Source organism: Ammospiza caudacuta, chromosome 2 (genome assembly GCF_027887145.1).
Source record: "Ammospiza caudacuta isolate bAmmCau1 chromosome 2, bAmmCau1.pri, whole genome shotgun sequence".
In the NCBI taxonomy this organism is placed as follows: domain Eukaryota; kingdom Metazoa; phylum Chordata; class Aves; order Passeriformes; family Passerellidae; genus Ammospiza; species Ammospiza caudacuta.
Window position 1 is genome coordinate 38,341,445 of NC_080594.1, and position 13,095 is coordinate 38,354,539.

Sequence of the window (13,095 nt, forward strand, 5' to 3'; positions counted from 1 at the left end):
AGAATATGCTGAGTTGGAAAGGTGTTGTAGTGTGTTCGTTAAGTTCATTTAATTCCTCCCCCATTTTATGTATCTGCTCCCCCCATTTTGTGTAAAATGGTTCTTCCCTCCCCAGTTTTCCCGCCACAGCTCTCCCGACAGTTATGTTACTATGGTTACCCCTGCCCCCTTCAGTTGTCAATCGCTCAAGTTATGTAACTTCCCCTCCCTTATTTTACCATATAAGTAAGCTTTTCCTCCTCCCTGGGCTCAGTCAATCTCCCCCCACTCCTCCCAGCTTTCGAGAACCTTCTTCTCTTTGGGGGATGTAATTGGCTGAGGTCCCGGGGCTCCTCTCTAACCTTGTGTTTATTGGATATGTTTGCATGTCAGTTATGTTGTGCATCTCCCTATATGTTTTCCTATTTGCTAGCGGGGTTTCCCTCCTATCTCCGCCCCTTTCCTTTAAAACCTCGCCTCTCCCCTTGCCCGAGGCCATTTTGCTGGTCGGTGCCCTCCCTCCGTTGGTACCTGCCATCCTTCAATAAACCGACATTAACCCCCAGCAAGTGGTCACTCCCTTTTCTCGTCTCGTCCAGTGCATATAATCCAGTCCGCGATTCGGCCCAGCCCGAGGCCACGACGCCAAGGGGGGCTGATCTCAGATGCAGCGGAGGCGTTGGCCCCCTCTAGCTAGCTGGACTTGGAGCTGCATATGCGTTCGCGCAGAAAGGACCCATAAGGATCATCAAGTGCAATTCCTCGCCCTGCACAGGACATCCCGAGGAGTCACACCATGTGCCTGAGAGCACTGTCCAAATGCTTATTGAACTCTGCCAGACTTGGTGCTGTGAGCACTTCCCTGGGGAGCCTGTTCCAGTGGCCAGAGAGCTTTTCCCGTTGATATTTCTATGTCCTTCATTAGATCTTATACTGGGGAAAAAATTATGTTGCATTAATCATTGCTATTTCAACCTGCTAACAGGTAACGTCATTACAGGGGAAACTTCAGCAACTATAAAGTAGGTGCTTTCTTCTCAATCCCTCTGATAGCCTTTGAATCCGCACAGAACAGAAATGTTTAATTTTCCTTGTGTATGAGTTTTGGGGTTTTTTTAATAATGTAAGTTAATACAGTTTTAAATAGGAAATTATTCCTACAGATTAGGCAAAAACAATGTAAAACTCCATGTCTGCAAATAAGGCCACCTTCTTTGAAAAGTGCAGTTTACATTTAAACTAAATGGCTTTGTATGAGGTTGCATTATATACAAAGGGAGTGGTCTTGAGGATTTCTTGAGGCATTTTTGTTCTTTCATGGCATCTGCGATCTGCAAGCAAAGCTGGTTTTGCCTTCTGTTTTATGTCTCAGAGCAGAGGTAGAATTGTTTGCTGCTAAGTCATTCTTTAGATGTTCAAAGAGGTTCTCTATCTTTTACATTTTCTGATTAATAGAAATGAAATGTCTTTTTATCTTTTAGTCTTTCAGTTTGTAATTCAGTGGTAAATACGACAAAAGGTGCTGTGTGTTCTGTGATCTTGAGGCCTCATAGCATGCCAGGGAATTACTGTTTTGACATCAAAATTGTCATTTAATCTTTCCTGCCATTGTGTGTAAATGTAAATCTATTTCTTGCAATTGTGAAACTCCTGAAAACAGGAACTTAACCTAATTCAGTATCACTTTCTTAAGGCCTTAAGCAGTCTTACACTGTGTATCTGAGAGATGCAGCATGCCCTATTCGTACACATACAGGGACTGCTCTACTTTGTATTATTAAGACACAAAGTGCTAACATTTTGAAGTAATACAAAACTGCAAATGTATATTTCAGAGAGTGTTTCAGAGTTTAGGGCTGATTGCCTGGAAAGATGAGCCTTTAATTCTGATATACAGGCCAGAGTTCATTGTCTGCACAAGATGGCAATAAGCCACTGACAACTCAACTTATTTTTCAAATGGTAATACATACACAATTGTATTACTCTCAATTTTGCCACCACTTATTTTGAGTTTAATTAAATGTAATAATGTAGGCAATGATGGTGATTCCTTAACAAGAAAAGCAGTAGAGAGTTCTAACAGCCTCAAGTTGCGTGAGAGGAGGTTGAGATTGGATATTAAGAAAAAAGTCCTCACTGAAAGGATGGTCAAGCCTTGTAACAGGCTGCCCAGGAAAGCAGTGTACCTGGAAATGTTCAAAATCCAGTTAGGTGGGGTGCTTAGGGACATGGTTTAGGGGTGGACCTGGCAGTGCTGGATTATTGGTTGGATTTGATCCTAGAGGTCATTACCAATCTTATGATGCTATGAAATTAAAATTGCTGTTGGTGTTGAATATAGTCCTGCGTAGTAGGAACACTTAAAACAAGGACTTATGAATGCTGCAGAAAGCAACCCAGTATGATATGGATAGTCTCTAAAACTGTGAGTAGTATGATTAAAACCAGTCTACCAGGATAATGCTAGCATTCATGGTAGAGGGAAAGTTCACGTTGTCTGAGAGGTATGAGTCGTACCATACACTTGTAGAGAATTTGGCAGCAGAGTAATTGTTCACTAACCATGTGCCTTTTTTTGTGTTTCTACTGGCTTCAAGTGCTTTTACTCTGTCTTGCTTCTAAGTTGTGCTTTTGGCAGAAAAGCAAGCAGAACAATCTTGTATACATTTGTGGAAGCAAAGCGTTTTATGCTCAAGTCCTTTAAGAAGAAGAATAAGAAAAATCTTCAATTTTTACTTTTTTTCCCAAAGCTATTCAAGTTTTGTCTCAGCTATGCCCGTCTTTCACTGCAGCTGTCAGTGTGATGCCTTTTTTCAAAGCACAGAGATGGCTCAGCTGAAAGCAGTGCTTGCAGTCAAGGGTAGCAGGAAGGTTCATGCAGGGAGCAGGAGCTCTAAGTCTGACTGCACAGTACATTGTCAGCTTAGTATAATACTTCATGTATAGCTGGGGATTGGGATGGAGAGGGAAGTGAGTGAGGAATGGGGAAAACAGGAATACTCAATTACTACACTCAGTAATATTCACACTTCTGGTGATTCGCTTGGTTTTATTTTGCATCTGGGAAAAGCTGGTAAAGTGTAATTTACTTGGTAAACTGTGAATCAGTGTCTTGGTCAAGATGGCAGAGGAGGTCAAAGCGCAGAGTTAGGAATAAAGTAATTCTCTTCCAGGAAGCTACTTCTTCTCAACCAGTCTGAAGCCTAGATAAAGCCTAAATAGATCTGTGTAGGTATACAGATTGAGAGATGAGGCAGTGCTATCTCAAAGACACTATAGGCAGAACTTCTCAAGTGAATCTAGACGTGTTTTTGCATGCCTTTGTTAATTTATGCACAGTTGGTAATACTGTTGATGAATCCTGGTTCATAGATTTGTCAATGTTCTCCATTAGAAGTACAGAGATACCTGGGTATCTTTTTTGAGATTTTGGTGAACAGTGTGATATGTTTTCAAGTCATCTTTTTGTAGCTACAGACACATCATACTGGAAAGTAAAATCTTTAGCTCCTTTTTGATACTGATCTTCTCCCTTCAGTAATTTCACGGTGGTTACAGGACTGTTTTGATTCTGTTGTGTACTCCATGGCTAGCACTATATTTAGGGCTCTCTCCAGTGATTGCAGACTGTCTTCTCAACTTTGCATGATTGAAATCTCCTACTTTAAAGCATCAGCTACAAACAGGACCCAGCTAATGAAATAATCTCCATTTCCTGCACTTGAATGCAATTTTGCAGCTCAGGAGGTTAGTGTTCTTCGAATTACCATATATCAGAGAGATAGGAGCAAGATGTTTCCATGAAATCATATTTCTTATTAAAAAAAAAAAAACAAAAAAACAAAAAACCAGAAACCAAAATAAATACCTCCCCCCCAAAAAATCCCAAAAACCAAAACAAAACAACCAAACCAAAACCTAAAAAGTCAAGTTGTAACAGGAAGCACTGTCCCACACACACACATAATCACATGCCCAGATATCAACAGGAGGACCAGAGGAGGCAAATGCACTGATATCAGTTGTGAGTGCTTTTAGTCACTAAATCCATCTGAAACTATTGTGCTGTGAATTTTTTCATGCCTGTCTGTCTGAACAGGATAAATGCCCCAGTTGCAGAGAATCATCATTTTGATAGTTTGGTATAGTTTTCCAATCAGTAAAGAATACAGTAAGCACAGTGTTGAAATGAACCCTGAGTGATAGACTGCCTTGAAAACTAATTCTTTACAGGCTCTGCAGCAGAGCCAGTCAGGAAAGGATCACATCACTCAAAGGAGCAGCTTTCAGTGCTCAGACTTTTCCTATGGAAGGGGTGATGGACCAAGTGATAACCCAGGGATCAGGATTAGCTAGGAAGCTAATAAATGGAAGCATCATGGTGAGTGTCCATGGTCTGGGCCTCCAGAACATTTTGTCAAGGCTCACGAAGGACAGAGGGAGGTGATTAAAAAGAGGGAGGACAGTTTACAAATGTTTACAAGTGTTTGGATTTACCTTGTCAACCTAACATCTTTCTGTGATGAGAAATCTGCTAGCTCTGTGGATGAGGGAAGATCAGTAGATGTCATTTGCCTGGATTTCGGCAAGGTTTTCAGCTCAAATTCTCTTTCATAGCCAAATAAGAGAGAAACTAAATGTATGGGTTTACTAGAAGATGAGTGGGACACTGGTTAGACCAGCAGACCCAAAGAGCAGTGGTCAGCAGTTCAGTTACTTGTGGTGCTCATGCGAAGTTGATAGAGGTGCTAATGCTGTTTATCTTCATTAATAACCAGAATGATTATATAGAGAGCATTGTCAGCAAGGTTTGAGGTAACACCAGACTGGGAAGAGCAGATCATACACTGAAGTGTTCCCTGCTCTGCAGAGGAATATTGGAGAAGGAGAAATGTGCTGAGAGGAACCTCACCAAGTTCAATGAGAACATACGGGAGTTCCCCATGACAGAATAAAACATGGAGCAGTCCCAGCCAGGCACAGTCTGGCTAAACTGCAGCTTTGTAGAGAGGAGAACAAGGTGCACATGAGTCAGCCATTGCAGCAGGGAGGGGGGATGGCAAGCTGGGCTGCACTTCCAGCCTAGGCAGCAGGGTGAGGGACATCTCATCCCCTTGTCACACTGCACCAGGAGTACTCTGTCCAGTCCTAAGTGTTCCCACATTTGTTTCTGATTTCTTTAGCTTTACTTCAGGGAAATCTGATATAGATAAAAGGCTTTGTTCTTTAATAGGTTAAAGAGATTTGGGTGAATGCTTTGGAGAATGACTTCTGAAAGATTTTTGTTATTTTAGTAGATACTGTTTTTTAAATCATCAGTGGAAAGATGCTTTTATTCTGAAAATGGCAAATTTTTTTTTGTAGTTGGTTAAAGACCAACACAGTAGGTAAAAATAAAAAGGAGATAAAATCAATACTGTAAAAAATTGCCAAGCTTATTCTTCCTGTAGCAAAGGTATCACTTTTTAAGTGTATTGAGCTAAATATTAGTGTAAGTAAAAACTGTTATTCTAAAAAGGAAATAATTTGTTTTATCTCCAATGATAATACAACTATAGGCATATTCCATATGCCTAAAGCTAAAATATTATAATCATATGGCCTTCTGCTTTTACCTATCACGTCAGTGTGTCCAGTGTTTTGGGACACAACACTGGACACACTGAGAATAACATATTTGAGAATAACAGGGTATGGACCTATAATAGCTTTTCAGATACTAAGCATTTTAATACCAAATAATACCTTACCATGACACTGGTCCATGCTATGAAATGAAGATACACCAAATTGTATGCATTTAATTTTAATTCACAGTTACACAGTTGTATAGAAATTATGGCATTAATCAGCAGTAGCTTTTGTCCAGTAATATAACATTTCTTTGAACACAGAATTATCCTTGAATGACTGCACAAAAACTCACGTTATTTGAATTATTGTTATTCTCACGTTATTTGAATTATTGCAGTAATGTCACATTCCTAATTTGGGCTGGTAACAACCAAAGGTTTGAAATCCCACAGTAAATATTTGATGACAGAAATAGGATCAGTGTTTTCAGCATGCCTGCCATGCACAAAGAGACCCTGCAGTCTCTATGAGTTTAAAGTGCAGTCATTCATTGACGAATACACAGTGCAGATGAATAGAGCTAGTGAGCTACTGTGCTAAGCATTAGTGCTTTCATCAGCCCAGTACAGTGACTGAAGAGTCTTTGCTGCCCAAGTAGGCATGAGGAGGAGTGCCTGCCATCACTCTTTGTACTACATTGACTACATATAGGTCCTTCTGAGTCCTTGATTTGTTAGCAATCCCATCCCAGCAGTCCTGCCTCAGTTTGATGTTTTACTGATGGTGCTTGCCTCTGGCTCACACCTTCTCACAACTTCCTGGTTTTCTCCAGAGTCCGAGCCAAGCTTATGCAGCTGAGTCATATCAGAGCTTGGCATTGGGTCAGTACAGCTGAATGCCAGAATGGAAAGAGCAAGTGGTTCAGGTGGTTGGAAAAGAGCCTGGGTATGAGCTTCATCAAGAAATTAAAGATCAGGTTGGGCAGCTTTGCAGATGGTCAAGTCTTTTTAAACTGTCCTGTATTTCAATCTGAACCTCAGCTGAGTGTATATGAACCATGCCAATTATATATAAAGGTATATAGCACAATATACCTTTGACATAAATATCACCATATATGTGCTTATACATATCCTATACAGTACTGCTAAGTAGTGTAAGCCTTAAATGTTTCTCCTCTGCAAAGATCAGTTCATCATCTTGGTTCAAACACAAGAGGTGGATTTGTCAGGTTTATTTGAAGCCGAAACCCTCAACCGCAATATCCCCTAATTGAAAGGTGGATACATCAAGTTTCTTACAGTTCTACTAAAAAATGCGCAGCTGGATAATATATATTCAGGATGTGGTCCAAAGCCTGGAGAAACTAAAAAGAAATGCCATAGTGAGCTCTGGTTTGTAGGCTGGGAATCTATTTCCTTCATCCTTGACTGAGCAGGTACCCACAGTTATATACTGTTGTATGGTTTTAATTCAGTGTGAGAATGGGCTTTTAGGCTTTTAAGTTAATGCATAAGTATGGGTATTTCCATATTAATGAATTTCAGGTCTTTAAATTTATTTTCTCTTTTTTTTCCATTTCAGGCAAGCCCTGCCCCTATAATTGTCAACACAGACACCTTGGACACGATCCCTTATGTAAGTATTAAAGGTTTTGTTTATAAATATGTAGAGTTGGTTTATTTTCACACAGAAATTCTGTTTGGTATTGCATAGAAGCTACCTTATAAACAAATATTGCAATTAATAATTTCTTTTATAGTTACACAGTAAATTCTTTTCTGGGAAAAGAAATTGGGAATGACAATTGCACTCACAGGTGCAATTGAATCACTGGTGAATCACACCTTATTATATACACCCAATTTGTAGTTTATGTTTACTAAAACTAGTCTTTCTTTGAAAAAAAGAAAAGTGATTTACTTAAGGCTGTCACCCTTACCAGCAACATGAGTATTTACTTTTAGAGCCATGCACACCCTGCTAGTGTAATAGAAAGATTCCTGGATGCACAATGTATCTTGAAGTGGTGCAATATCCCTTCATTTGTCTCTCTATACTTCTTTTGTAGATGGAAATTGCTCATGATAAATTACAGCTCAAACTAATTGACTTAATATTTTCCTATTAATGTCTCTTCTTTTTTTATGACTTCTAGGAAACAGATCATCATAAAATAAATGCATGTTTTTATTAGATTTTTAAAAATCTGGTTTTTCTACAAACATTTGGTATTATTGTTGCTTAGACTGTAAAATCAGCTATAGTTGAAGATAAAGGACATAGAAAAACACAAAACAAACACATCACAAAGAGAGTAAGAGGCTTAAATGATTGGAGGAAGGAAGAGCAAGTAGCACAAAGCTAGCCAGCCAGTATCTAATCTTTCTTTTTGCATCATCTTAGTTCTCTTTTTGAAGCTCCTAATTAATGTTTCTCATCTGTCGTGTTTTATCCACATCTGTTTCTTTTGATACCAATGTATAAGCCTAATTATTTATCTACCTACACGAATCATGTTGCTGAGTTCTGGCTTTCAGAAGACTGTTGATGAGGTAGTTTAATAGGGGTTGTCCTGGCCAGTTTGTTACTGACAATTCATAAGATTTAGAAATGATGGTGCATAGCACAGGTAAAGATAACAGCCAAGAGCAATTTAGAAGAATGACAGTGCTCTAAAACAGAAGAGAATTAAGTCCCTTGATGGGAATATGAACTATTGGTAAGGGTGAAAAAGTTAAATAGAATTTCTCTGTTCATTTGCATGCAGCTTTTTTAAAAGGCTTCCTATAATTTCTGTCTCAGTTTTCCATCCTAACATCAAAACCATCTGCTGTGGTCTCACTTTCAATAGGTCTGTCTGGCGGTTCTCCTGTATTTTGATGAGACATTTTATACTTTGTATTTTCTAGTCTTCCAGGAGGGACACTGTGAGCCCCAGTTCTCATTTTCAGCACTGGACCTGTGCCCAGGATCCTCTGCAGCTACCGTGTTAGAATTCCTAAATACAGATGCAATTACACCAGTGACAAGATGCTCAATCAATATGATTTATTCCCTTAACCCATCCTATCAATACTTACACACTTTTATGCCACTTTTTTTGTACTAGAGTTCCTTTCTCTTAAATAATAAAGAACAAATGACCAAAGACATTCAAGAGAAATGTTGAGAATAGGCTGAGAATTGCCTGTGGGCTATTTTAGTCTCCAACATATGATGTGAACAGGATAAACAAACAGAAGGTGCTTGCTGTAGAAATAGACAACTCTGAATTAGTCACCTTGCTCTTCCTAGCTTGGGAAGAGTTATTTCTCAGATATGGGACACAGCAACACTACCACAGAGAGACTTAGTTAACACTAGACACTGAGAGGCACTTCAGCTTGATCTGTCTGCTGAGCCCAGGCCACCATAGTGCCCCACAGAACTTGGGGTCTCTGCTTTACAAATAGGCATTTTCTTCTGCTCATGATTTGTATGTTTGAACATTCTCTAAAATGAGACACAAAACCAAGTCATGAAAAAATGACCTCTTCCTCCAAACTCATATTTGAGGGAGTGGGCTGGGAGACCTGTGTTTTCTTTCTTGCTCTCAGGAGTAATGCAGTTTAATTTAGTTTCGTTTCATTTTATATTTCCTCTGTAAGGGTGATGCTGTAGTCACTGAGCAAGATCAACATTTGCTTCTGTGTGCATCCCCTCCTGGTCCAGGGATCCTTCCCAATGCATATTTAGTGACAGCATGTGGTGGATTGACTCTGGCCAATAGCCAAACAACCTTCTCACTCCTCGCTGCAGTGGGTCAGGTAGAAAATAAAGATATAAAAGCAGAAGATAATGAGTTAAATAGGGAAAGCAAATGTTGCATGTGCTGGTAAAGCAAAATAAGAAATTAATTCACTGCTTCCTAGCAGCGGGCAGATGTTTAGCAAGGAAAGCAAGGCTTCATCAGGTATAGCAGTTACTTGGGAAGACAAAATCCATAATCATGAATGTTCTCCCTTGCTCCTTCTTTCTCTGAGCTTTTGCTGCAGAACACCATGTGATATGGACTATTCCTTAGGTCATGGAGGGTCATTTCTCCTGGCTAGGTCCCCTTCAAACCCTGTACCTACCCCCAGCCAACTTGCTCCTGGGGCAGGAAGGGTAAAATTGAAAGGAGAAAAAGCCTTGATGCTGTGCAGGCTCTCTTCAGCAATAACCAAAATGATGGTGTATTAGCAACATTCTTTCAGCCACACGCTGAATTGTTGCTCCACTAAGGCTACTGTGGAGAATAAACCCCATCCCAGCAAAGCCCCATACAGCTTGTAGTATTGTGTGGGACCTGTAATACAGCCCATAACATAATGGGGTGTTAGGGGAGTTTTGTCTCTCTTTTAAATATTTGGAAATACAGAGACAAATCTTCCAAACTGGATGAGTTAAGTGTATGTTAGTGTAGCCATCATCATATAATTTATTTTACAGGAAATGTAGTTTAGCAGATAGGCCCTAAAATATTTTTTTCTGGATGAGGTTGGTTCAGAGAGATAACAAAAAGCTAGATTTAATTATGATTTTGAAACTTGAACATGTGTCAAACAGCTGTATTTTCAGCACGGTTAGGACTTCCAGACATGCATGGGGAAGACTCTAAGTGCCTGGGAATGTCTTTGGTGAATGCTTAAGTATCCTTAGAGTTAACTACCTAGGTATTTGCACTTCTGAAAGGCACTACTGATTTTTAGTTGCCATAAAATAAACTTGTAACATTCTGAGAAAAAAATTAGTTTATGGATCAGAGAAGCCAAGTTAAATGATTGTATTTTCTGTCCAAGCTAAAAAGAGCCTTGGTGTAAGATGCTGATCCACTCTCAGAACTGTGGAGTGTTTAAAACACCCAGAAGTGCTGTTCCCTGGGGCTATAGTGATCTTAGATTCCTACTATTCATCCCTGTCTTTTAGCTCTCATTGCTAAAGTACACTTGGAGTCCAGGAAGACTGGATGGGGAGAACAAGAATTTTTCACATCCTCCTAATTGGGTCATGGTTCTAATGTTTACATTCCTTTTTTTCGTTCTTTTGTCTTTCTCTAGTTTTAGATGGTTGTCCTTGAGTTCTTTTAATTGAATTTGCCTTCCACAAATCTGAGCACCATTTCTAAATCAACTTTGTGCATAGAATTAAAAGGCAAGGGAATACATAAGCAAGTGATATATCTCAAGAAAATTTTTGACGTGTTTTTGATTTCTGACTGTTGGGATTTTCTAAGATACTTTTCATGACAACTAGTTAATGCTGTCCACTCACATGTTTGCACAAAAAAAAGTGCTGCTTAAAAAAAAAAATTTTTTTTTTTTTTTAATAACGGTAATTTTCATTGCATTTACTATAACAACATTAAGTCATCAATTTTATACCGTATAAAAATTATTTCCAAATTTAGGCACTGGATTTTCAATTTTTGAATCAAAATGGTGGGTTTTTTCTGTAATTACTAGCCACAACTGATAACCTGGCCGATCCCTAAATAAGGTCAGGCTATTTTTAGAGTTGATACATGCTGGACGGAGACTTCTCATGATTTCATTAGGCTGTTGGCACAACCTGTGTCATTGTTTTACAGGATGTACCCTCAATGCATTTCCAGTTCATTAACAGCTCTGCTCATCCTCTCTGCCATCTTCCTCCAAAAATTCCTGAGATTTCGGAGATACTTCTCACAGTGATGGTCAGCATTCACAAAGCATGTTCACATGTCATCTTTGCACTGGTCCACCTGAGAGAAATTTCCTTTGTACAGCTGGTATACAATTGGTAGACTAAGTGATTTGTCTGATTAACCCTCTGATCATTTAAAATCACTTTATTAAACATTTTGCAAATGTTGATATTCTTCAAACCTTTCAACTCAATAGTTTGGAAAAAAAATAATCCTTTGTGGGACTGGTTTTCATCAGTATGCTTTTTTTAGCTGAAACAAAAGAAAAAGCCTTATTCTATTATTCTGTTATAATTTGGGCCTGCAGAAAATAACAGAAGAAACAGTTAATTAAGTTTGTTTCTAGGTTCAGTGATTTGAAAACTTTGGCTCACCAAGCTTTGGACGTGGGAATAAATTTGATAGGAAGCTTCGATGGTACAAAACGAATTATTCTCTGACATTTTAAACACAATTAAACATTTGTGGGAGTTTGTTTGTTCTCTATTCTTTTGCTGTAAATTTTAGATCTCACTGTATAATGAGAATTATTAATTTAATAACATATGAATCATCTCATTTTCTGTGTTGCACAGTATAGACCTTATTTATTTCTTTTTTAATTTCCAAAAAGCTGCATAGTTGAGTTAAAAGTAGCTGTAAGGCTGTCTTTGCTGCATCACTTATGGAAATTGAAGGGAGCTTTTCTATTTATCTTATGATGGAATTTTATTTTCTTTTCATCTTAACAAAAAAATTTAGGGAAGTTCACTCAGGTACTGTGGTTATTCCATTCCTCTGCCATCCTGTCACAGCAATAAGATCTAAGGAATATGTACTTTATTCTCCTTTCAGTCACAATGAATTCTTCATATTTGTTCAGTTTCACATTGTTCTTTTAAATTATTATTTTTGTATTATTACAGTTTTGAGTTATTGTTATTATTTGTTTGATTTGCTAACTATGCTGTCTATGATGAGTTCTGTGAAGGTACATGTAAGACATGTCCTGAAGAAGTAATTTTGAAACTCTGTTGGTTATGTTTTCATGAGCTGTAATCAAATATTTATATTGTTTGACCCTTGCCTGAGTGTGGCTGCAGAGAGGGCTGTTTTGGTGCATTCCAGCTTAGGGACACTGTGAGCTCAGCCCCTCCTGGAGTAGGGCAGTGTGGGGGCCAGGATGATGCCAAAATGGGGAATTCTGCAAAATTTCACCTTTCCTCTCTGCCATTCAGCTAGTGGACCTAGATTTAGCGCATTAGAAGGAGGCACATAAAAGCTTAAACAAGGGCTGAAAAGAAAAATAAATGCTTCCTGTTCTGGTGTTGTGGATGGAATCAGGCACTTTACTCTCAAGTAAGAAGGATCTATATTTCATTGATACAAAAAGTTCAGTGGTAAATGCAGCAGTGGTTTAACAAGAATGAATTGCCAGATATACTTGATCATTTACTGGATAGAGAACAGTCAGAATTTTGGGGGAATCTTCCTATTGAGCCATGAGGTTCAGAATGGACTCCATTCTGTTGGAAACTTCCTTTCAGAGGGGAGTTTAGGTGCAGCTGGATCCAGACTGTCACAAGCCTTGGCCAGTGCTTGATGTCTAAAAGATTAAATATTTGCAATCACAGAATCAATTAAGTTGGAAAAGGCCTCTGAGATCATCAAGTCCAACCTATGATCAAACCACAAAGTCAGCTAGACCGTGGCACTAAGTGCCACATCCAGTTTTTTCCTAAACACCTCTAGGGACAGTGACTCAACCATGTCCCTGGGCAGCCCATTCCGGTGTTTAATCATCCTTTCTGAAAGATTGCCAAGCTTCAGTGTGCTTATTCCCAATTCGCTTA

General features: G+C 38.9%; 1 protein-coding gene across 5 annotated transcripts in view; it reads left to right on the forward strand.

The window, feature by feature from the left end:
- LOC131571971 (disks large homolog 2) overlaps positions 1 to 13,095 on the forward strand; it is a 620,230-nt gene that overhangs the window by 222,507 nt on the left and 384,628 nt on the right. For all 5 annotated transcript variants that reach the window (XM_058824787.1, XM_058824783.1, XM_058824784.1 and 2 more), the window contains one exon: positions 7,141 to 7,194. In XM_058824787.1, coding sequence (XP_058680770.1) covers positions 7,141 to 7,194 — 54 coding nt within the window. The remainder of the gene's footprint in view (positions 1 to 7,140; positions 7,195 to 13,095) is intronic.